At 41.7% G+C, this 25,462-nt stretch overlaps 1 protein-coding gene across 2 annotated transcripts in view; it reads left to right on the top strand.

Annotated features, from left to right (window-relative positions):
• Nucleotides 1-3,793: 3,793 nt before the first annotated feature.
• Nucleotides 3,794-25,462, top strand: part of CEP350 (centrosomal protein 350) — a gene marked incomplete at both ends in the record, with an annotated part of 132,441 nt that continues 110,772 nt past the window's right edge. Inside the window, 7 exons of one of the 2 annotated variants that reach the window (XM_080698608.1) lie at nt 3,794-3,866; nt 5,093-5,136; nt 7,275-7,386; nt 10,011-10,173; nt 13,788-14,404; nt 21,540-21,653; nt 22,821-22,934. In XM_080698608.1, coding sequence (XP_080554734.1) covers nt 3,794-3,866; nt 5,093-5,136; nt 7,275-7,386; nt 10,011-10,173; nt 13,788-14,404; nt 21,540-21,653; nt 22,821-22,934 — 1,237 coding nt within the window. Of the gene's footprint in view, nt 3,867-5,089; nt 5,137-7,274; nt 7,387-10,010; nt 10,174-13,787; nt 14,405-21,539; nt 21,654-22,820; nt 22,935-25,462 lie in introns of both variants that reach the window. The other variant, XM_080698607.1, reaches the window with a different exon arrangement.

Raw genomic sequence — 25,462 nt, 5'->3', positions numbered from 1 at the left:
AACCGCCATCCTCCGGTCTTGGCTTCCCAAATGCTGGGATTACAAGCGTGGGCCATCACGTCACCACACACCTGGCTACTTTATTCTTTATTTTGAAACAGAGTCTCACTGAGTTGCAAGGGCTTTACTAAGTAGTAGCTGAGGCTTCCTTGTACTGCCATCCTCTTGTCTCAGCCTTCCAAATGCTGGGATTACAAGTTTACTCCACCATGCCTGGATTCAGTGTGATGATTGTGTGTGTGTGTGTGTGTGTGTGTGTGTGTGTGTGTGTGTGTGTGTGTTGCTTTAAATAAAAAATGCTTCATGTATTTCTGTATGTGCTATGGATTAAGCAGTTAGCAGATGTGATGACTTTATAATTGAAGATGCATTTTGATGTTCTACTAGTACCTTAAGATTATGTGCATTATCTTTTTTTTTTCTTTTTGTATTGGGGTTTGAACCCAGGTGCATTCTTCTTCCGAGCTACATTCCCAGCCCTTTTTATTTTTTATTTTTGAAATAGGTTCTCTCTAGGTTGCTAAGAATCTCCCTAAGCTGCTCAGGTTGGAACCTGGGGTCCTCCTGTCTCAGCTTCCCAAGTATTGGAATTACAGGTGTGCACCACCATACCTGACTCACACTTTCTTTAGGTCAGAAAGTTGGGAGCAAATCGTACTGGGTGATTTTGGCTCACGGTCTCTCATTAGGTTACAGTCAGGATGTCAGATGGGACTGTGGTCTTCCAAGGGTTTGAATTGGGCTGACTTGAGGATCTGCTTACAGCTCACTCTCATGGCTGCGGACAGGTGGCCTTGGTTCTTTGCTGTGGACCTCTTCATAGGGCTGCTTCATTGTTCTCACAATTGGCAGCTAGATATTTGGAGAGGAGAATGCCTTTGTGCTCATGGTGGTGTCACTGTACAGGGGTCCGAGGAGGTCTCCAGGAGTGGAGGGGACCTCTACTCAGAAGATATCATCATATGGAGTGGTCCTACCTGAACTTCTCAGGTTTTTTTTTTTGTGGTGGTACTGGGGGTAGAACCCAGAGGCTTTCTACTTCCAGGCTATACTCCCAGACCCATTTTTTAAAAATATTTTATTTGGAAACAGGGTCTCACTAAGTTGCTGAAAGCCTCACTAAGTAGCTGAGGCTGGCTTTGAACCCGTGCGGTCCTCCTGTCTCAGCCTCCCAAGCGTGGGGATTACAAGCGTGTGCCACCACGCCTGGCTCTTCTCAGGTTCTTGACCTGTGGCAGAAAAGAATTTAAGGACTTGTCTGGTATCAAAATAGACTTACTATAAAGGGAAAGTACCCACTTGAGGATGGGATTGTGGGTGATCTCAGAGAGAGAGATGTCTGCTCATCTTGGTCTGGGTTTTAATGTTTATAGAGGTACAGTAGCTAGGGGCTGCACTAGAGGGGACTCAGGCAGGGTAACGCGGTTTCATACCAGTTTTCCTTGTGCGTGTGCATTGCCCTTGTGCATTCTAATTCTGATAGTTCCTATAGAGCATGTCACATTAGCATCTTACTAATGAAGCTCAAATCCTGTCCCCCCCCCCCCACTACTGGGAAATGGAACTCAGGACTTCATGCATACTAGGTAAGTGCTCTACCACTGAGCTATATCTCCAGCCCTTTTTATTTTATTTTGAGATAGGGTCTCACTAAAATGCCGGGTATGATGGCGCACGCTTTCAATCCCAGCGTTTGGGAGGTTGAGGCAGGAGGATCACATTTCATAGACAGCCTCAGCTACTTAGTGAGGCCCTTTGCAACTCAGTGAGACCCTGTTACAAAATAAAGAATAAAAAATAGAGCTGGGGGTGTAGCTTGGAGGTAGAATGCCCCTGGGTTCCATTCCTAGTACTGGGGGGGGGCACAGGCTGGCTACAAAATTATAATCATTCCTTTCAGGAATAAATTTTATCATAATATTTTTTTGGGGTGGGGGGTCTCATTATGTTGCCCAGACTGGCCTCAAATTCCTGAGCTCAAGTGATGCTCCTGCCTGGCCTCATCAGTAGCTGGGATGACAGGCACATGCCTCTGTGTCTGGTTTAACTTTTTCACTTCTGGCATGCTAGAGTTCAAACCCAGGGTCTCATGCTTGGTAGGCAATTGCTGTACCACTAAGACATTCTCACAACCCCTTTTTACCATTTTTAAGTATGTTAGTATGAAATCAACTCATTGTGCAACTGTCACAGCCGTCTATCTGTAGAACTGACTCTGTACTCATTAAATAATCGCTCCTCATTATGCCTGCCCTTCAGCCCGTTAGTTACCATTCTACTTTGTCTTTGACCAGGTACCTCGTGTAAATAGAATTATACAGTGTTTGTCCTTTTGTAGCTGGCTTATGCTATAAGCTGGATAATACTGCACTACGTATATGTCACATCTTACTTGTTGATAGACATTTGGTTGCTTCCATGATTTGAATAATGCTACTGTGGACATGGGTATACACATTTCTTTAGGACTCCACTTTCAATTCTCTTACTTTTTTTGTTTGTTGTTGTTCTGGGGATTGAAGCCAGGGATATTCTGCATCTCAGCTATATCTCCAGCCCTGTTTATTTTTTATTTTGAAACAGGGTCTCACTAATTTGCCAAGGGATTCACTAAATTGCTGAAGCTTTCTTTTAATCTGTGATCTTCCTGTCACAGCCTCCCAAGTACTGGGATTACAGGCATGTGCCTCCATGCCTGGCTTCTACTTTCAATTCTTTTGGGTATATATCCAGGAATGGAATTGCTGGATCTTATGGTGATTCTGCTTTGAATATTTTGAGGAATAGCTATACCATTTTCAAATGACTGTGCCATCATACATTCCCACCAGTAGCACCTGATTTTTCTGCATCTTTGAAATTTCTTTACATTTTTTTTTCAATACTGGGGACGGAACCCAAGGGCATTCAACCTCTGAGCTACACCTCCTGCCCATTTTTATTCTTTTTTTTTTTTTTTTTGTGATACTGGGGATGGAACCCTTCTGCCTCCGGGCTACACTCCCAGACCTATTTTACATTGTATTTGGAAACAGGGTCTCTTAAGCCAGCACGGCTAGCTTCGAACCTGCGAGATCCTCCTGTCTCTGCCTCCCAAGTATGGGGATTACAAGCGTGCACCACCACGCCTGGCCTTGCCATTTTTTATTCTTTCTTTCTTTCTTTCTTTCTTTCTTTCTTTCTTTCTTTCTTTCTTTCTTTCTTTTTTTTTTTGGTGGTACTAGGGTTCCTGGAAGCCCTTCTACCTCTGGGCTACACTCCCAGGCCTATTTTATATTTTTATTTGGAAACAGGGTCTCTTAGCCAGGGCAGCTGGCTTCGAACCTGCGTGATCCTCCTGTCTCTGCCTTCCAAGCGCGGATTACAAGTGTGTGCCACCACGCCCGGCATTTTTTATTCTTTATTTTGAAACAGGGTCTCACTAAGTTGTGGAGGGCCTCACTAAATAGCTGAGGCTGTTCGTGAACTGTGATCCTCCTGTCAGTTCCTCCCAAATACTGGGATTACAATGCACCACCATGCCCAGCTGCTCTGTTTTTAAAATAGTACCCATCCTAATGAGTAAGAGGTGGTCACAAGTATAATTTTTCATGGTTTATTTTTCTAAGGAAAATTTCAGTTATTGAGTTATGAGAAACTCTGAAGAGGATATAAAGACATATTTTCAAGATGACAAAATACTTCCCTTACTTTTATGAAGGGCAAGATAAGTCAGGACATTTTCATTACTAATGTTACTGTGATACTAACTTTTAATGAGTAATGGTGATGTGGTTACAGGTAAATTGGCAGGATGAGGAGCAGCAGACCAAAAGAGGTGCCTTTTCCAAACCCAAGGAATTCTCAAAACAAGGATACTGTTCAAGGTGTGACCTTTCTTTCTTTCTTTCTTTCTTTCTTTCTTTCTTTCTTTCTTTCTTTCTTTCTTTCTTTTTCCTTATTTAGGTCCTGGGCTAACCAAGAAATGAAAATTGTTTACAAACTTTGATGTATAAAATGTGAATAATAATAATTTTATAATTCATTTTTCTTTTTAATATTCAAGGTACCTCACCTTCATAGGCATTCTATGGTAAACTATTTTGTAAAGGAAATAAATTATTTTTTAAAGTAAACTAGTATATGTAAAATTAGTTTTATGTAATTTTTCAGAAATTCTGACTTAATATCAATATGTGGTATAATATAGCTCCTAATCTAGTTCTAGTCCTAGAGTACACAAATAACAAAATAACAGTCTCATTGAACTCCTTTTTAAATCATGTTAGAGGTGACTTTAAAGCGTGTTATTTGGGATGGGGAGGGAATGGGGTGGGGATCGGGTAGGGGCTAACTGGGCGATGTGTGCATGTATGTCTACAAAAGTATTTTCTTTATACCATTATGATGTATGAATACATTGCACCAATTAAAAAAATAAATAAAAATATATAGAAAAAATAAAGCGTGGTATTTAAGAGAGATTGACAAAGTAGAAAACATTTGGAGGAAGATTATTGAGTTTGTGAGAGATCGGAAATCAAGTCATATATGGCAAGTATTGGGAAGAAATGAAAATATTTATCATGGAAAAGGATAACTTGGGGGAAATGTGTAGCCTTAAAGTATTTGAAAATCTGTTTTCTGAAAGACTAAATAGATATAACTGTTGTTTCTGGAACAGTTTGCTACTCTATTTTACATTATAATGTGAAATACAGAATTTTGTAGTCAACTCGTTGGGGTAAACTGGAATAGACTGAAGCTGGAACAGTTTGCTCGCTATTTCACATTATAGCGTGAAATACAACATTCTGTAGTCAGCTCATTGAGATAAGCTGAGGATGCTGCTTCTTGCCGGGCGGCCGGTCCCTCTGTCCTAAGGACTGGTAGTAACAGCGCCTGTTGCACTAACTCCAGAGGTGCGTTGGGACGCGTGGCTTCGTACAGTGGTAGTGAGGGGAAGCGTAGTTTGGCTCAGTATGACGAAGCGCTCGCTGTGTGGCTGTCCCTCCAGTCAGTGGCTGTCAAACCTTTGAGCAGATTTGGGAGCTGACTCATTCTGAGATGGCCTCAAAAGACTGATTAGTAAATATCACTTTTACTCTAGCAGATAGAGCTACGTCGTGGGATGCACTTTCTCAGACCAAGGCTGCTGTAAGTAGTTCAGCTTTTACTTTTCTATTATGACTGGATAGATCAAAATGTTTTCTGTAGAACTGTTCTGAAAGGAAAATAAGGTTAAACATTTTGGTAGGAATTAGTGTACTATATATTACAAAATGACCATAAATGATAGCTATTAAATAGCAAAGGAATAAACAGGACACTAAAGTATCAAGAACACTAACACTTGCATAAAATATTAAGGTGATTTGTGCTATTTATTCACCCTCACACATTTGTTCATTGGTGTGTTGAGATGAAGACTTAAGCAGAGGGTGAATTGGAGAAAGTGAGGCTGTGTCTGTAGAAGGCTCCTGTTCAGGAAGAAGTGAGAGGAGTCAGCTTCCCCTCCAGTGGACTGTGAGGTACCCTTTTTTTCTGGTAGTAACAGGCTGTTTTCTCCTGTACTACTGAAGAAGGATTGTGGGCAACCTGTTCCCATTTCTGTTCTGTCTAATCTCATCTGGATTTTAAGATTCTAAATTTGGCAGGTGATACATAGTCCTTCAAAGGGAGGCACTTATGTTTTTTATTTGCTTTCGAAGCAAATTATCATCTAACGTGTCCTTTTTTTTTTTTCTTTTGTATACAACCTGAATTTGAATGACCTTTTTATTGAGTATCTTTTATGCTATTTTCTGTCCCATATTATTTAGAACTCTTGAAAATGAATCTGGAAAAGATCGCAAATGCAGGGTCAAGTTTGGCCCTAGGAATAAACAGTATGCTTTCTGTCTTTTCTATACAAGTATCATTCATTTACAATATAGGAATACTATTTATCCTCAGTTTAGTTTAGAGCTAAGCTAATTTACAGTTAAATTGCTCACACTTGTTTTTAAAAACTGTTGGAGCCTGGCGTGGTGGTGCACGCTTGTAATCCCAGCATTCAGGAGGCTGAGACCGGAGGATCGCGGGTCATGGACAGCCTCAGCTACTTAGTGAGGCCCTCTGCAACTCAGTGAGACCCGGTTTCAAAATAAAGAATAAAAAATAGGGCAAGGAGTGTAGCCTGGAGGTCGAATGCCCCTGAGTTCCACCTGCAGACCCACCAAAAAAACCCAAAAAACAAAAAATAAAAAACCAAAAAACTGTTGGATATAGCTGACTGAGGTAGTGAATATTTATAATCCCAGTACCTGGGAGTCTGAGACAGAGGAGGATCGCAGGTTTGAGGACCGTCTTAGCAAGTAGTGAGACTCTTTATCAGCCTAGCAACACCCTGTTTCAAAATAAAAAAATAGGGCTGCAGGTATGGTACATCTTGGAGGTAGAGTACCCCTGGATTCAACCCCCAGCAATTCGGGAAAACAACATCAAAAACTGTTGGGTGTTTTGGAAGAATTTTTAAGGGTCATAAAAGACTCATAAATAGAAAGAGCCTGATTTACAAAAATTAACATATAAAGCCAGGTGTGGTGGTGCATGCTTATAACTGAGACAGGGGGATCTCATTTTTGCAGCCAGCCTCAGCTACCTAGTGAGGCCCTCCACAAATTAATGAGACCCTATTTTAAATCCAGAATAAAAAAATAGGAATGGAAGTATAGCTTAGCATATCCCTGGGTTCAAGCCCCAGTAACCAAAAAAAAAAAAAAAAAAAGTAAAAGAAAGCTGGGTATGGTGGTGCATGCTTGTAATCCCAGCATTTGGGAGACTGAGACAAGAGGATCTGTATTTTCAGACAGCCTCAGCTACTTAGATCTTTTGCAACTCAGTGAGACCCTGTTTCAAAAATACAGAATAAAAAAAATAGTCCTGGAGGAATAGCTTGGAGGTAGAATGGCCCTGGGTTCCATCCCCAGTACCACACACACACAAAAAAAAGTAAAAGATAAAGTTTTGTTTTGGGTACAGGGTTGGAACTCGGGACATTCTACTTCTGAGCTACACCCCCAGCCCTATCTTTATTTTGAAACAGAGTCTCACTAAGTTGCAGAAGGCTTCACTAAGTAGCTGAGGCTGGCCTGGAACCTGTAATCCTCCTATTTCAGCCTCCAAGTACTGAAATTACAAACGTGTCACCACACCTGGCTACAACATGGTTTTAAATACCACGTAAACTGATGGATGGCAGCTGGATTATTTATAGAATTAACGTATGCTTTGTGACGATATTTAACCTTTAGCTGAGACACATCGAAAACAAGTTAGAAGTAACCCCGACAAGTACAGCTGTGTTTGATTCTGTCATGGATGCCAAGAAGTCTGCAAGTGCTACCCGAAAAATAAGTAGAAAAGGTACGTGCCAGGCTGTTTCCAAAGATATAAGTACACTAAGTATAAGTTTTAATGTTAGTTTGTTTGAATATTTCTTAACGGCCCCTGCACCTGCTTGCTTCTTCGTCCGAGACTGCGCCTTCGCGGCGTTCAGTCTTTTTTTCGATGCTGGGTGGTTCCGAGTGAGCCTCATGGTCAGCGAATACAGCGACTCCAGTGACTGTGGCATGAGTTTTCATTTGTTTGCAGTAATAAGAATGTTGTTTTGAGTTTTTGAGGTTTTGTATGTTTTTTTTTAAAAATTCACAGGATATTATGCCGGGCGGCGTGGTGGCGCACGCTTGTAATCCCCGCGCTTGGGAGGCGGAGTCAGGAGGATCCCGTAGGTTCGAAGCCAGCTGCGCTGGCTTAAGAGACCCTGTTTCCAAAAATATAAAAATAGGTCTGGGAGTGTAGCCCGGAGGTAGAAGGGCTTCCAGGAACCCCAGTACCACAAAAAAAAAAAAAAAAAGAAAAAAAAAAGAAAAAAAATCACAGGATCACAGGATATTATATTGCCTTTAAAGTGAAATTAGCTGCTTTAATAATGTATTTTGGGGGGCTTAAAATCACAAATGGACTATCTTTCAGAAAAATACTATTTTAAATTGACACAGTGAAAATATTTTCTTCAGTTACTTTTCGCATATTTGAGTATGTGGTTTCTTTTCTTTCTTTCTTTTTTTTTTTCTTTTTGTGGTACTGGGGATGGAACCCAGGGGCATTCTACCTCTGCGCTACACCTCCATCCCTATTTTTTATTCTTTATTTTGAAACAGAGTCTCACTGAGCTGCAAAAGGCCTTACTAAGTAGTGAGGCCGTCCTCCAACCGTGATCCTCCTGTCTCAGCCTCCTAAATGCTTGGATTACAAGCGTGTGCCACCATGTCCGGCAGAGTACGTAGTTTCTTAATTGATGGACTAAAACTTATAAGTCAGTACTCTCTACAAACGGTCAGGCTTTCTTTTTATGTGTGTGTGTGGTACTGGGGACTGAACTCAGGGGCATTCTACTTCTGAGCTACACCCCAATTCCCCCTTTTTTAAATTATTCTTTATTTTGAAACAGGGTCTCACTGAGTTGCAAAGGGCCTCACTAAGTAGCTGTGGCTAGCTGTGAACCTGCGATCCTCCTGTCCAGCCTCCCAAGTACTGGGATTACAAGTGTGTGCCACCATGCCCAGCTGATTTTTTTTTTTTTTTTGGTATACATTTAAACTATATTTGGTGACCACCCCCTGCCCAGCTGATTTTTTTTTTTTTTGGGGTGGGGGGAGTAAAAGGTTTATTGGAAGCAGCAGGGAATAGGGAAAAGTGGCCGAACACTCCAAAGGGGCTGTCGGAACTCTGAAGTCCAGCAGCTGCCTTCAGGACAATACTTGAGGGTAGCCCAAGCCAAATGCCTTCAGTTGTAAGCTGCTTTCTTCCAGAGTCCACACAATCTGCCAGAAAGGAATAGGGAAAGTGGCAGAACACCTCTAGGGCTGTCGTGGCTCTGGTGTCCAGTAGCTGCCTTCCGGTCACTGCCCGAGTGTAGCCCGAGCCACGTGCCATCAGTTGCAAACTGTTTTCTCCCAGAGTCCACGCCATCTGCCAGAAAAGTGCAGGTCACCCCTAGGGTCCCTGGTCGGCCTTGATTTCCAGCAAAGGCCTTCAGGTCACTACCCGAGAGTAGCCCAGGCCACGTGTCCTCAGTTGCACTCCACCTTCTCTCAAGGCTAAGGCAACCCACGCATGTGCACGAGAGAGAGAGAGAGAGAGAGAGAGAGAGAGAGAGAGAGAGAGAGAGAGAGAGAGAGAAGCTCCCCAAAGGGGAGGGGTTCCCAGAGAGGGAAATCCCTGCCCAGCTGATTTAAAAAAAATTTTTTTTATTCTGGGAATTTGTCGGTTTTTACTTGGTAATTCTTTTTTAAGTGGAGTGACAGTTGTTATCACAAAGGAATTTTGTATTTAGGTTTTTTTTTCTTTTGTGGTCCTGGCGATTGAACCCAGAGGCATTCTCCCCTTGAGTTACACCCCCAGTCTTATTTATTTTTTATTTTGAAACAAGGTCTTGCTAAGTTGCTGAGGGTCTTGGTAAGTTGCTGAGGTTGTCTTCAAACCTGCATCCTCTGTCTCAGCCTCCCATGTAGTACAATTATAGATGTGTGCCATGATGGCTGGCTGTAGATTTTTATTTTGCATTGTCTGCTCAGAATACAGTCTTCCTCTATAAATTGAGATACTGTAATACTTTATTTTATTTTTTATTTTTTATTTTTTGCAGGTCTGGGGCTAGAACCCAGGGGCATTTGACCTCCAAGCTACACCCCCTGCCCTATGTTTTATTCTTTATTTTTGAAACTGGGTCTCACTGAGTTGCAAAGGGCCTCACTTAGTAGCTGAGGCTGTCCACGAACCGCCATCCCCCTGTCTCAGCCTCCCGAATGCTGGGATTACAAGCGTGCGCCACCACGCCTGGCTGAGTTACTGTAATACTTTAACTTGAATGTTTTTCATCTCTTTAGTATCATACTAGAGATGCTAGAAATAATGCATACCTGAACTGTCCAAACTCAGAGATAGTCCTGTTTTTGACATGTTCTCACAGTTTCCCTTTCCTTCAGATGGTAGATACCTGGATGATCCTTGGGTTAATAACGCTCCAACCTCCAAATCTTCTAAATCACGAAAAGAGAAATCTCGTAGTCCTCTCAGAGCTACCACCCTGGAGAGTAATGTGAAGAAAAATAACCGTGTGGAATTTCGGGAACCTCTGGTTTCTTACAGGTTAGCACTGAAAAGAAAGTTAGCAACTGCAGTAGCTTATAATATATGTAGAAGGATTGTAATTGATTTCCTGAGCTTTTCATAATATTCCTAAATAACTTTTTTTTTTTTTTTTTTGGGTCTGGGGATGGAACCCAGGGGCATTTGACCTCCGGGCTACACCCCCTGCCCTATTTTTTTATTCTTTATTTTGAAACCGGGTCTCACTGAGTTGCAGAGGGCCTCACTAAGTAGCTGAGGCTGTCCGCGAACCGCGATCCTCCAGGTCTCAGCCTCCCGAATGCTGGGATTACAAGCGTGCGCCACCACGCCCGGCTCCTAAATAACTTTTTATTTTCCACAAAAAATAGTATCAATATCCTTCCTACTTATTACTGTGTCCTCTTTCTTATGATTCTGGGTTTTGAACTAAGGACTCTCGTGCATGCTAGGCAAGTACTCTAGAACTAGTTCTAGTGTTCTAGAACTCTAGAACACAGCCACATCCCCAGCCCTGTATCTTTTTTTCTTTCTTTCTTTCTTTTTTTTCTTTTTTGTGGTACTGGGGGTGGAACCCAGGGGCTTTTCTACCTCTGGGCTATACTCCCAGACCTATTTTATATTTTATTTGGAAACAGGATCTCACTAAATTGCTGAGAGCCCCACTTAGTAGCTGAGGCTGGCCTCCAAGCGGTGATCCTCCTGTTGTTTCAGGCCCCTGAGTGCTGGAATTACAGGTGTGTGCCGCCATGCCTGGCAATCTTTTTTTTTGTGTGTGTAATTCTGGTGGTTCAACCTATCATTGTATGCTTTATTTTATTCTCTACTTTGCTAATTTTAGACCTGAATAACTTTAATTTTGAATTGTTGCAATCTGGTCAAGATAGTGAAAATAATTGTATATAGTCATAGTTTCTTTTTTTTTTTTCTTTTTTTGTGGTAGTAGGGATTGAACCCAGAAACATCCTATCTCTCAGCTATGCCCTCAGCCCTATTTTTTATTCTTCATTTTTAAATAGAGTCTCAGTAAATTGCAGAGGGCTTCACTAAGATCCGGAGGTTGGCTGTGAAACTGCGATCCTCCTGTCTTAGCCTCCAAATACTGGGATTACAAGTGTGCACCACCATGCCAGGTTTAGTCATAATTTCTGATGGCACTGATAGGATTCATTTCTCAGCCCCATTTTGATTAAACAATAATAACCAGCCACTCCAAATAGGCTGTAACATTTTTTGGGTCATAGATCTGCGTGAGAATCTGATGAAGCTTCAGACTTAGAAAAGTGTGCATGTTAATGAACTCATGATAAACATAAATACTACATTATGTGGTAATAGATTCATGACTTTCAAAATTTTTGTGGTATTTAGGGTTTTATGCCTTAATGTTACATGGTCTAGATCAAGCTATACAATAGCACTATTAATGTGAGCCACAAGTGTATAATTTAAACATTTTTGGTACTTTTACACAAAAATGTTTTATGTTTCTAAATCTGTTATTATTTTTTATTTTTGTGGTACTGGAGATGGAATCCAGGGACCTTCTACCTCTGGGCTACACCCCCAGCCCTATTTTATATTTCATTTGGGAACAGGGTCTCACAGTAAGGTGCTGAGGCTGGCTTTGAACTTGCTATCCTCCTGTCTCAGCCTCGTAAGTACTGGGATTGCAAGTATGTGGCTTTTTTTCTGTGTGTGTGTGGTACTGGGGTGGAACCCAGGGGCTTTCTACCTCCGGGCTATACTCCCAGACCTATTTTTTATATTTTATTTGGAAACAGAGTCTCACTAGGTTGCTGAGAGTCTCATTAAGTAGCTGAGGCTGGCTTCAAACCTGTGCGATCCTCCTGTCTCAGCCTCCCAAGCACGGGGATTACAAGCGTGCGCCACCACGCCCAGTTAAGCATGTGGCTTCTAAATTTTTTTTTTTTTTTTTTTTTTTGTGGTACTAAGGACAGAGCCCAGGACAAGCTACCTCCAAGCTACAACAATAGCCCTAATTTTTTATTCTTTATTTTGAAACAGGGCCTCACTAAATAGCTGAGGCTGTCCTCAAACTGCCATCTTCCTGTCTCAGCCTCCCAAATGCTGGGATTACAAGTGTGCGCCACCACGCCCGGCCCTAAATCTTTTTAATCCAGCGTGTAACTCACACTCCAGACCCTCTGTTTGAGCCAGTGTTGCATTATTTGCTCAGCAGCCTGTGGCTGATGCTCTTGTCTCAAACTTCCAGGTCCAAAGGGTTGCTGCATCTGTCGGGTATTTTCATAACTCACGTGCTCTTCTTACTGCTGAGTCTTCTCTCACTAGCCTCCTTTTTAATAAGCTACTGTCCTCTACAAAAGCTCATGGGATGATGTGTAGAACAGAAGCACTCTCTGAGGAGAGACTTGCTAACATTGTTAGGAACAGTGAATGCGCACTTTGGCTCTGCCCTGTCTTCTTTGCTTGCTCTGGAATTTCTAGGTTACTTTACATAGTTTGAAGCTGCCAGAAAGTGCTGTTGTTAACTTCGCTAACAACATCTATGTGGAGGAAAATATTTATTGTACCTCGTTTTTTTTATTGTACTCCCAGTCTACTTAATTTGATACATTATTTAGAAGCTGCACATATGAACTGCCAGTATTTGAGAACTTTTTTCCCCAGTATTTAAGATGCCATAGAGGAATAAATTACACATATTCATAAAAGATATCAATACCCAAAGTTAGATTATAATATTTTCTGGAATTCTTAAGAAAATATCTTCACATATATTTTGCACACTTCTTATTTTATAATTTTTTTTTTTTTGGTGGTGCTGGCAATGGGACCCAGGGGCCTTCTACCTCCGGGCTACACTCCCAGACCTATTTTATATTTTATTAGGAAACAGGGTCTCTAAAGCCAGCTCGGCTGGCTTCAAACCTGCGTGATTCTTCTGTCTCTGCCTCCCAAGTGCGGGGATTAGTGTGCACCACCACGCCCGGCTTATTTTATGATTTGCACTTTTTTTTTTTTTTTTGCGGGTCTGGGGATGGAAACCAGGAGCATTCGACTTCCAAGCTACACCCCCTGTCCTATTTTTTTCTTCTTTTTAATTTGAAACAGGGTCTCACTAAGTTGTGGAGGGCCTCAGTAAGTAGTTGAGGCTGTACAGGAACTGCGATCCTCTTGTCTCAGCCTCCCGAGTGCTGGGATTACAAGCATGCGCCACCACACCTGGTTTATAATCTGCACATTATTATTTTGATTATTTACCATTTAACTAGAGATAGGGGAGATTGAGCATTAAGTCTTAATATTAGTGTGGTTATTTTACTATTTTTAACTTATCTAGGTTTTCTTTTGTTGGCCTCTAATGTTAAATTAGAATTCTCTATTCAGTTTGTGTGACTGGTTTGTTTGATTAGTTTTTGTACTCTTATTAAAGCTTTAAATTTTTAAAAATTGATAAGCAAAATAATTTATATTCATGATATATGACATATTTTGATACATATGGAATCGTTAAATGAAGCTATTTAACATTTGTATTACCTCACATGCCATTTTTTGTGTGACAGTAATCCTTAAAACCTATTCTTAGCAATTTAAAAGTCTACAATATACTTTTATTATAGTCAGAAAGCCTATTATTTTTATTATAGGGAAATCCATGGTGCACCTTCCAACTTAGGTTCCAGCCATCTGGAGTCAAAGCATGCATACTGTATAGATGTTAATAAAGACAAGACTGAGAGTGGGAAGCGGATAATATGTAATCAAGAGGAACGGAGTACACATTGTGATTTTGAGAGCTCCCAATCATCTGTCATCAGTGATACTGTTGTTAGGTTTTTAAATGACCGACCAGCAATTGACGCATTGCACAACTCTGAATGTTTGATTAAGATGGGAGCTCCTGTGAGAACTGGGGAAGAAATGCCTAATAAAGCAAAAGGGAATGAGAGCAATTCAAAGCCTGCTGTGAGTAACACGGGCCGTGATGTTGATCCAAAAATGTTACGGCTGACTGATTCTTCTCCGTCCTCTACTAGTACTTCTAATTCCCAAAGATTAGATATTTTAAAGCGACGACAACATGACATTAAGCTGGAAAAACTCAAGGAGCGGATTAGGAAGCAGTGGGAACACTCAGAAGAATTAAACGGCGGGGGCCAGAATCTGGGCCATAGTGACCATCCGGTGACGGTTAATGTTGACAGCTCAGTGACAGCCAAAGTCAGGAAAGTGGCGACAGCGCCTCCTGCTCCAGCCTATAAAGGTTTGTGATCAGTCTTTACCTTTTCTCTTCCTGTCTTATTCCCCTTTTTCATAAGATGTGTTTGGATAGACAGAATCATCATTAGAACAGGATGTGAATCTCATATTAGCTGCATAAAAATTATTTTAAGATATATGTTAAAAATATAAGCCGGGCGTGGTGGCGCACGCTTGTAATCCCTGTGCTTGGGAGGCTGAGACAGGATGATTGCACGGGTTCGAAGCCAGCCTCAGCTACTTAGTGAGGCTCTCAGCAACTTAGTGAGACCCTGTTTCCAAATAAAATGTATATTAAAAAAATAGGTCTGGGAGTATAGCCCGGAGTTAGAAAGCCTCTGGGTTCCACCCCCAGTACTGCCCCCCCCCAAAAAATTTATATATATATATATATATATATATTTCTTTATTTATTTTTTTGCAGAACTGGGGATGGAACCCAGGGGCATTCTACCTCTGAGCTACACAGCCAGCCCTATTTTTTATTCTTTATTTTGAAACCAGGTCTCACTGAGTTGCAAAGGGCCTCACTAAGTAGCGGAGGCTGGCTTCCAGCCTGTGCAATCCTCGTGTCTCAGCCTCCCAAATGCTGGGATTACAAGCATCCTGGGATTAGAAGTGTGCGCCACCACGCCCAGCTCTATTCTTAATTTTGAAACAGGGTTTTACTGAGTTGCAAAGGGCCTCACTAATTAGCTGAGGCTGCCCGCCAACCGGGATCTTCCTGTCTCAGCCTGCCAAATGCTGGGATTACAAGTGTGTGCAACCACAGTCTGCTTCAGAATTGGAATTTTTAACAAGTTCCTTTTTTTTTTTTTTTTGGTGATACTGGGGTTCCCGGAAACTCTTCTACCTCTGGGCTACACTCCCAGACCTATTTTATACCTTTTTTTTTTTTTTTTTTTTGTGGTACTGGGGTTCCTGGAAGCCCTTCTACCTCCGGGCTACACTCCCAGACCTATTTTATATTTTTGAAACAGGGTCTCTTACACCAGCGCAGCTGGCTTCGAACCTGTGTGATCCTCCTGTCTCCACCTCCCAAGTGCGGGGATTACAAGATTGCGCCACCACACCCGGCTTTATACTTTTTTATTTGGAAACAGTCTCTTAAGCCAGCGAGGCTGACTTTGAACCTGTGCGATCCTCCTGTCTCTGCCTCCCAAGCATGGGGATTACAAGTGTGTGCCACCATGCCTGGCTTCTTTGGGGATTCTCAAAGATTAATACCTAGTATATAAACATTTAATAATAAGTTGTATAAGCCGGTATGGTGGTGCACCCTTGTAATTCCAGCATTTGGGAGGCTGAGACTTGGGAGGCTGAGACAGGAGGATTGTGGTTCAAGGACAGCCTCAGCTACTTAGTGAGGCTCTTTGCAACTCAGTGAGGCCCTGTTTCAAAATAAAGACTACAAAGCAGGTGTGGTGGTGCACGCTTGTAATCCCAGCATTGGGGAGGCTGAGACAGTAGGATTGCAGTTTGCAGACAGTCTCAGCTACTTAGCGAGGCCCTCCGCAACTCAGTGAGACCCTGTTTTAAAAATGAAAAGACTGAAAAATAGGGCTGGGGGTGTAGCTTGGAGGTAGAATGCCCCTGGGTTCCATCCCTGGTACTGCAAATAAATAAACAAACAAATAAATAAATAAATAAATAAAGTTATAAAAATAAGAAATAAGGGCTAATTCCACTTTCTGAGAACTGGAAGAACACTGGTCTTATTCTGCCATTGTTTTTGGATTATTATGCCTTCTCTCAAAAGTGATATTTAAAAGAAATCTGTTCACCAGGTGTAGTGACACATGCCTGTAATACTAGTACTTGGAAGGCTGAAACTCGAGGGTCACAGGTTCTAGGACAGCCTCAGCAAATGGTGAGACTTTTACCGGCCTAGCAAGATCTTGTTTCAAAATAAACAAAATAGGGCTGGGTGTGAAGCTTGGAGGTAGAATGCCCCTGGGTTCAGTCCTCAGGTTGAAATGTAAAAGAAGTCCTGCAGGTACCCACTTTTATGGGTAACAGTGGTAGGGAAAAGAGGAAGCATTTCTGTTTCTCAGTAACACAGAAATTCAGGCTGCATAGGAGTGTGAAACCTCTTACAGAAGAATATGGTGTTGGAACAAGCTCCCTGTATACCCCGAATCAGAAGGATGAACAGTTGAAGTTCTGTGATGAAAGTGATGAACAGAACTTCATGAAAACTTGAAAAATAGCCAGGCGTGGTTGGTGCACACTTGTAAGGCTGAGACAGGAGGATCACAGGTTCGAGGCCAGCATTAGCAACTTAGCAAAACCTTGTTTCAAAACAAAAAATAAAAATAGGGTTGTGGCTGTAGCTCAGAGGTAGAATATTCCTTGTTCAATCTCCAGTACAAAAAAAAAAAAAAAAAAAGTCGAACATGATGACACACACCTGTAATCTTAGTACTTGGGAGGTTCAGACAAGAGGACCGCAGGTTTGAGGACAGCCTCTGCAATGTAATGAGAATCTCAGAAATCTAGTGAGACCCTTTTTCCAAAAAAAAAAAAAAAAAAAAAAAAAAGGCGTAGGGTTGTAGCTCAGAGGTAGAATGCCCCTAGGCTTAATGCTTAGTAACACAGACACACATAGAGAAACACTGCATAAAGCAAAAGATGAAGATCTTGATTGCATTTTGAAAGTGGGTTTGTCAGCATCACAGCGAACACATGCCACTTGATAATATGCTGATCATGAGACAAGCAGAACTCTGTCATAATGAACTGAAATTGAAGGGAACTGTAACTGTTCAAGAGGCTAGTTGCAGAAACTTCAGACTCTGTTAAATTAAGGATTTGAGTTGATAAACCATCTGCTCATGAAGTAGCAGAGAAATTCATTGACTAGTTTGCCAGGGTCATTGCTGATGCAAACTTGATGCAGCCCAAGTCCGCAGTCCTGATGAGACATCACTGCTTTGGCGTTACTGCCTCAGGAAGGCACGAACTACACCTGATAAGACTAGGGGTGCAAAAACAGAACAGCTGCTGGGATGTGCTAGCGCAGCAGGCACGCATACCTGTGAACTTGCTCTCAGAGGGAAAAGCTCCCGTCCTCACTGTCTTAAATGTGTGGAGTTCTTACCAGTCTACTGTGCTAACACAGGCATGATTACCTGGGACAGCTTCTCTGATTGGCTCCACACACATTTATACCAGCAGCTTGTGCTTACTGCTGGGATTGAATGGTGGGTTGAATGATGACTGCAAAATATTGTTATTCCTTAACAGCTGTTCTGTTCATCTTCCAGCTGAAATTCTTAAAAAAAAATAATAATAATACTGTTAGCCGGGCATGGTGGCGCACGCTTGTAATCTCAGCATTTGGGAGGCTGAGACCAGAGGATCGTGGTTTGTGGACAGCCTCAGCTACTTAGTGAGGCCCTCTGCAACTCAGTGAGACCCTGTTTCAAAATAAAGAATAAAAAATAGGGCCAGGGGAGTAGCTCAGAGGTAGAATGCCCCTGGGTTCTGTCTCCAGACCCACACAGACAAAAAAAATATATTTATGGGCTGGGATGCAGGGTGGGGATGGGTGGTAATTAAGTGATGAAGCGATTGTCTGGCATGCAGAAGGCCCTGGGTTCAATCCCCAATACTGCGAAAACAATGAAATAAAAACAACACAAGACTCTGAAAACAACAAAGTAATGTTTATGCCATGTACTTCCACTCAGAGGTGACTTCATTAACTCCTCTGTATCACCAGGTGTCCTCAGATCAATGAAGAGTAACTATAAAAGTGCTTTCTTGAGCAGCATGCTAGCAGCAATGAATGGAGATGTCAGTGTAAAAGGTTTTCGAAAGGAGTTTAACATGAAGGGTGCCGTATATGCTGTTGGGGCGTTTGGGGCATGGTGACTGTGCCCACAGCTGTGCCTGCAACTGCATTCAGTTATGATAATGAACAAGGTGATGAACTTGATGGGTTCTATATGTCAAGTGAAAAATAAGAGAGATCTGACCTGACATACACAGAAGATATACCTTCAGAGTCCCTCAGCGAGCTGGTAGAAGTGGAGTTGTTTTTAGCACTGATAATGAGGTTGCAGTTGATCATTGACCAGTGGTGAATAACTGAACTGGTTCTGAGTCAAGTGACTGTGATAATAGTGGCAAAGAAGACGGCTTGTTAATATTACAGAGTAAGTGCCTGTAAATGACAAGGTAAACACGCTTAGTGGGCGTGTCAGTCAGCCTTGCGTCACTGTGACCACTGTGCCTGACAAGAGCAACTTAGACCAGGAGAGGGTCACGTGGTCGCGGTTTTAGAGGTCAGTCCAAGGGCAGCAGACGGTGGCAGCAGGGAGTGGTGGAGAAATGCCACATTTCTCATGGCAGCCAAAGGCAGCGGGAGAGATCCGTCCTCAAGGCCACCCTCTTACTGACCCTCTGCCTCGAAGTGCTGCATTGGAGACCCCACTTCAACACAGGAGCCTTTCTTGGTTTTGTTTCTTTGATTGTACTGGGGAGTGAACCCTGGCGTGTACTACCTCAGAGCCACATCCCAGCCCTTTTTATTTGTTTTATTTTTTAAAAGTTTTCAATGGTTCCCCTGCACTGGCCTTCAGTTTGGACTCTCATCTAAGCCTTGTAAGTTCTGTGATCATAGGCATGTGCCACCAACACATAAGATTCTTGAGGCATACTTGAAATCCAAGCCATAGCAATGGACTTACTGAAGGTCTTCAAGAAACCATGTTGGCTTATAATGTCAACGAAGAAATTAAACTCTAAAACAAAAATTAATGCAGGAAACATTAAAAAAAAAACATCCAAAAGAATGTTTCACTATCCCTACAGGATCTACTTCCTAGTCCCTCACCTGCTTCTAATGTTTCTTCTCCCCTCCAAAAAAAAAAAAAAAAAAAGCAGTGTACGGGAATCTTTCAGTGAAGACATGGCACTCTAGGTAGACTGGGAGCTGCCCTTGTTTGCTGTCACTGTGGTTTAACACTTGATGGTGAGGGCCCTGTGATGCTGGGAATGCTTTTTGAGAAATTGAACTTGTATGTTTGAAGGACCTGTTTCTCACACACTGAGCACATTCCGTGTACATAGACAGCACCTTCTCCATTTGCTCAGCCATAGGCAAACCACACAGTGGTATTAATATGTCTCTTTACAGACGACGGATGAGCAGTGCTGTCTTTTCATCTTGAGAAGAGTAGTTTTGTCTCTGAAACCTATCATTTGATTGACATTCTTTTATTATTTAGTGCTCCTCCCTTCTAGTCTTTTTCCTTTTTTTTCCTTTTTTATTTTTGGTGGTGGTACTGGGATTCAAACTCAGGCCCTTGCACATGCTAGGCCATGTCTCCAGTTCTCCCTCCCCATTTCTAGTCTTTTTGAATAAATATATGTTGCTTTATTTGATTGAAGCTTACTTTTTTCCAAATGGTATTTGTCAGTATTTTATGTGGTAGCTAATTGTGTAATCCTTTTTTTTTTTTGTGGTACTGGGGATGGAACCCAGGGCCTTCTACTTCCGGGGTACACCCCCAACCTATTTTATATTTTATTTGGAAACACGATCTCACTAAGTTGCTGAGAGCCTCACTAAGTAGCTGAGGCTGCCTTTGAACCTGTGCGATCCTCCTCTCTCAGCTTCCCAAGTACCAGGATTACAACCGTGTACCTCCATGCCTGACTTGTACATTTCTTTTTAAAAAGCTTGCATGCCGGGCATGGTGGCGCACGCTTGTAATCCCTGCGCTTGGGAGGTGGAGACAGGAGGATCACACAGGTTCGAAGCCAGCCGTGCTGGCTTAAGAGACCTCATTTCCAAATAAAAAGTATAAAATAGAGGGTTTCCAGGAACCCCAGTACCACACACACACAAAAAAAAAAACTTGCATAGTTACTGAACATCATTGGTTACTAGGGAAATGCAAATCAAAAGCACAACGAGATGCTACTTTATACCCTTTAGAGTGCGTATGATAAAAAAAGACAGGCAGTAAGTGTTGGCAAGGACATCGAGAAATTAGAACCTTACTACACTGCAGTGAGGTTGCAGAGTGGTGTCACTACTTTGTTAGAAAGCAGTTAGCAGTTCCCCCAAAAGCTGCCCACAAGTAACTAACGCCCTTCAGTGAATGGGTAAAACATGCTATCGTATCCATAAAATGTAATACCATTAGCACTAACAGGAAAGAAAACCCTGATACACGGTAAGTGATGATTGAACTTCGAAAACATACTACGTGAAATAAGTCAGACAGAAAAGCCCACATGTTGTATGATTCCATTTATGTGAACTGTCCAGAGTAGGCAAGTTCATATAGATAGGTAGTATTTGTAGTTGCCAGGGACGGAAGGGGTCACGTGGGAAGTGACTGCTCATAGGAGCAGGGTTTCTTTCTAGGGTGATGAAATACTCTGAAATTAGATAATGTTAATTGTACAGCTTTGTGAATAAACTAAAAACCACTGACATATAGTTACGTAAGTATTTATTTATTTATGGAAGTGCTGGGGATTGAACCCATTGGCATTTTACCTCCTAGTTCCATCCCCAGCCCTATTTTATATTTGTTTTAAAACAGGGTCTAAGTTGCTGAGTGTCTTGCTAAATTGGTGAGACAGACCTCAAGCCTGTGATCTTCTTGTCTCAGCCTCCTGAACACTGGGATTATCAGCATGTGCCATCACACCAGGCTTCAGATATATACTTTATCTTTTATTTTTATTTTGTGTGCTACTGGGAATTGAGCCCAGGGGCATTCTGCCTCTGAGCTATACTGCTGCACCCCAGCCCTTTTTATAATTAATATTTTTTGTTTGGAATCTGGGTCTTGTTAGGTTGCTGAAAGCCTCACTATGTTGCTGAAGTTAGTCTCAAACCTGCAATCCTTTTCAGCCTCTCAAGTGCTGGGATTACAGGTATGCATCACCATCCCCGGCTGAGACACATACTTCCAGAGAGTTCTTTTATTAGGGCTGGGATATAGCTCAGTGGCAAAGCGCCTGCTGGTAAGTGCACACCCTGGGATTCCCCAGTCCAAAAAGAAAAGAACTAGAGAATGCTTTTATGGTATATTAATTATATAGCACTTTAAAAAGTATAACAAAAATGAAAAGCAACTTTGATAACAGTGCTCTGTATTGTTGGTATATATTAGGTTTCAATCCTTCAGAGACCAAGATTCGAACACCTGATGGGAAAGTGTGGCAAGAGGCTGAGTTTCAAACCATGAGTCGAGACCTCTACCGAGACTTAGCACTTCATTTTGCAGGTGACAGCAGAACTTTTTTATGGTTTGAGTATTTTATCATGTATGCCATTAAATTGCTAAGTTTATTTATTTATTTTTGTGGTACTGGGGTTTAAACCCAGGGGCATCCTACCTCTGAGCTATGCCTTCTGCCCTATATTATTTTTTATTTTTGAAGCAGGGTCTCACCAAGTGGCTGGAGCCATCTGTGAATTGGTGATTCTCCTGTCTCAGCCTCCCAAGCACTGGGATTACAAGTATATGCCACCGTGCCCTGCTAATTTGTAATATTTAAACATGAAATTTTCACCAAAGTAGAGATTTTCCCTTTTCTAATTGTATTGTATACTAACATAGTAGTGTTTTGAGTTATAAGGTTCTCTTAGCCTTTAGGCTTTGCTCCAGGGTTAAAATTATCTTTCATGGCTGAGAGAAAAACCAAGGCTAAAATTAGCTTTCATGGCTGAGTGAGAGACCTTAGGACTGTTGGAGTCAGGACTGCTTGATGTGAAGGAAACATAGTCCAGTTGAAGTTTTCTTCTGCTAGACTTGAGATCTTTGAAGTGGTCTCGAATTTGGCAATCACCAAATTAGATGCAGAAAGAAAAACATTACACAAAGGGAATAATGTAAGGCCCTTAGCAACATAGTGAGACTCTTTTCAAGATAAGAAAGTAAAATCAGGTTGGGGGTGTAGCTTAGAAGTAGAATGCCCAAGTCTATTACAAGTGCCCCCCTCCCCCACCACACACGGAGGAATAATGTTAGAGAAGTGCAAATAAAGGGAAGCTCTAGAAGATTGGAAGAAAGAGCTAGGAGAGCACAGTACCAATATACTGCGTACTGAGTACCTACTATGATTTTGGGCAAGCTGCTAGATGCTTAATCTTGCATTTTTTTTATAGTTGAGGAAATGGAGGCTCAGAGTAACTTTCCCAGGATCGCATGGAGTAAAGAATTGAAATCAGTATTCAAAGCCAGCTGTCTAGAATCCCAGTACTTGGGAGGCTGAGACAGGAGGATCTCAGGTTTGAAGCCCGCTTTAGCATCTGACTTTTGTTAACTAAAACCACAGAAAATGAAACCACAGATAAAAGGGGCTACTGTACTGGTTTTTCTTTCTGGGAGGAGATGAGTAGGTGGGTGGAAATTAGAATTATAATTGCTGTAAATGTTTGTACTTTCCAGATGATATCTCTGTAAAAGAGAAACCTGCTGAAAAAAGTAAAGAGAAGAAAGTGATCAAGCCTGTACGAAAAGTCCAAAAGGTAGCACAGTTATCAAGTCCAGAATGCAAAACAGGTCAGTTTTCAATGTCATGTCCTTTAAAGTTACATATTACTAAAATGGAATCAATGTGGGTATAGATATAGGTTACCAAATGCTCTTATTGTTTGGCACATTCAAAAATTCAGTTTATGCCAGGCGTGGTGGCACGCTTGTAATCCCCGCGCTTGGGAGGCGGAGACAGGAGGATCGCGCAGGTTCGAAGCCAGCCTCAGCTGCTTAGTGAGGCTCTCAGCAACTTAGTGAGACCCTGTTTCCAAATAAAATATAAAATAGGTCTGGGAGTATAATCCGGAGGTAGAAAGCCTCTGGGTTCCACCTCCAGTACCACCAAAAAAATAAATAAAAAATAAAATAAAATAAAATAAAATTAGCAAGACTCAGCTGAGTATGGTGGCACAAGTTTAAAAAAAATTCAGTTTATTATATGCTTCACTAGTGTGTATATATTGAGGAGGTGTAATTGACACAGTAAGCTACAATTTAGAATGTTCATCATACATTCATGATACTCAACATGGCAAAAAGCTTTTCCTGTCATTTTTTTTCCTTTTTAATGGTACTGGGGTTCCTGGAAACCCTTCCACCTCCGGGCTACACTCCCAGACCTATTTTATATTTTATTTGGAAATAGGGTCCTCCTGTCTCGATCCTCCTGTCTCCACCTCCCAAGCGAGGGGATTACGAGCGTGCGCCACCACGCCGGGCTTTTTCTGTCATTTTTAAATAGAAATTATCCAGATTAATGACTGTTATAGTGTTGACTTTTTTTTTTTACCATACTAGGGATTGAATCCAGGGCTTTGTGCACACTAGACAAGCACTTTACCACTGAGCTGTTTCCCCAGCTCTCAATGATTTTTACATACAAGGGGATTGTTCATGTCTTAATTCAGCCTTTTCCTTTATTCTGATAAGTGAAGAAATGTTGTACATGATAACAATGGCCGTCCTTGTCATTAGTGTCCAAGTTGGATGCAGAACAGAAGAAACTAGAAAACAAGAATTCTGTAGTTCCACAATGATTAACAGTTCAGCCTCAAACAGACTGTAAATAGCTTTATTCCTTTGGCAAATGAGGAATAAATGCCTTGATTTTCCTATATGTAAAATGGGAAAACAGTAGTATTTATTTCACAGGGTTATTGTGAGAACCAGAAAATTCTTACAAGCACTCCACATAATGTAAGTTATGGCCAGGTGTAGTGACTCATGCCTCTAATCCCAGTACTTGGGAGGCTGAGGCAGGAGGATCTCAGGTTCAGCCAGCCTCAGCAACTTTGTGAGACCCTTCTTTCTTTCCTTTTTTTTAGATGGAACCCAAGGGCGTTCCACCTCTGGGCTACACTCCTAGACCTATTTTATACTTTATTTGGAAACAGGGTCTCACTAAGTTGCTGAGAGCCTCACTAAGTAGCTGAGGCTGGCTTTGAACCTGTGCGATCCTCCTGTCTCCGCCTCCCAAGCGCAGGGATTACAAGCGTGCCCGCCTCGCCCAGCTCCAATGATTGGTTTTATATAGATAAAATTATGCAAGAACATGAATGATCTCAGCATTAACTAAACTAATTCTTAAACTTAAAAAATTATCATTTTCATGTGATATTATATAATACTCTTGACAGGGTCATAGTTTGAAATGAAACATACAGAATGCCATAGCTTGTAGCACTCCTGTTAGTGTATTTATCTGGTTTTGTGGCAGGCTGATTCCCATATATGCACTGCGGCATGATCTAGACAAGAGACCTTAAATACACTATAGCCATATTAATACTTTTTATCTAATAAAAGTCCTCTTTTTCTTCTAGTGATTGCATGAGACTGTTTCAAAAAACCAGAATTTAGAAATAATCACCCAAAGCTGGGCGTGGTGGCACACGCTTATAATCTCAGCATTTGGGAGGTTGAGACCGTAGGATCGCAGTTTTCGGACAGCCTCAGTTACTTAGTGAGGCCCGCTGCAACTTAGTGAGACCCTGTTTCAAAGATAAAGAATAAAAATAGGGCTGGGGGTGTAGCTTGGAGGTAGAATGCCCCTGGGTTCTATCCCCAGTACCTAAAAAAAAAAAAAAAAAAAAAAAGAAATAATCACCCAGCATATTCAGAAGCCAACATTTATAAATAACACAGTGTATTTATGTTTGCTTGTTTTTGATTCAAAATATCAAGCTGAAAATGAAGAGAAGCCTGATCACTTTTTTAAAATTAAAAAAAAATTTTTTTTCCTGTTCTGGGGAGAACCTAGAGGCATTCTACCTCCAAGCTACACCCCCATCCCTATTTGTGTGTGTGTGTGTGTGTGTGTGTGTGTGTGTGTGTGTGTGTGTGTGGTACGAGGGGTGGAACCCAGGGCCTTTTACCTCCAGGCTATACTTCCAGACCTTTTTTATACTTTATTTGGAAATGGTCTCACTAAGTTGCTGAGAGCCTCACTGAGTAGCTGAGGCTGGCTTTGAACCCATGCGATCCTCCTGTCTCAGCCTCCCAAGCACGGGGATTACAAGCGTGCGCCACCACGCCCAGCTACCTCCACCCCTATT

The sequence above is a fragment of the Muscardinus avellanarius genome (assembly GCF_963383645.1).
Source record: "Muscardinus avellanarius genome assembly, chromosome: 7".
NCBI classification, from domain to species: Eukaryota; Metazoa; Chordata; class Mammalia; order Rodentia; family Gliridae; genus Muscardinus; species Muscardinus avellanarius.
The sequence above is the reverse complement of the archived record's forward strand: the minus strand, read 5'-3'. Positions and strand labels throughout refer to the sequence as shown.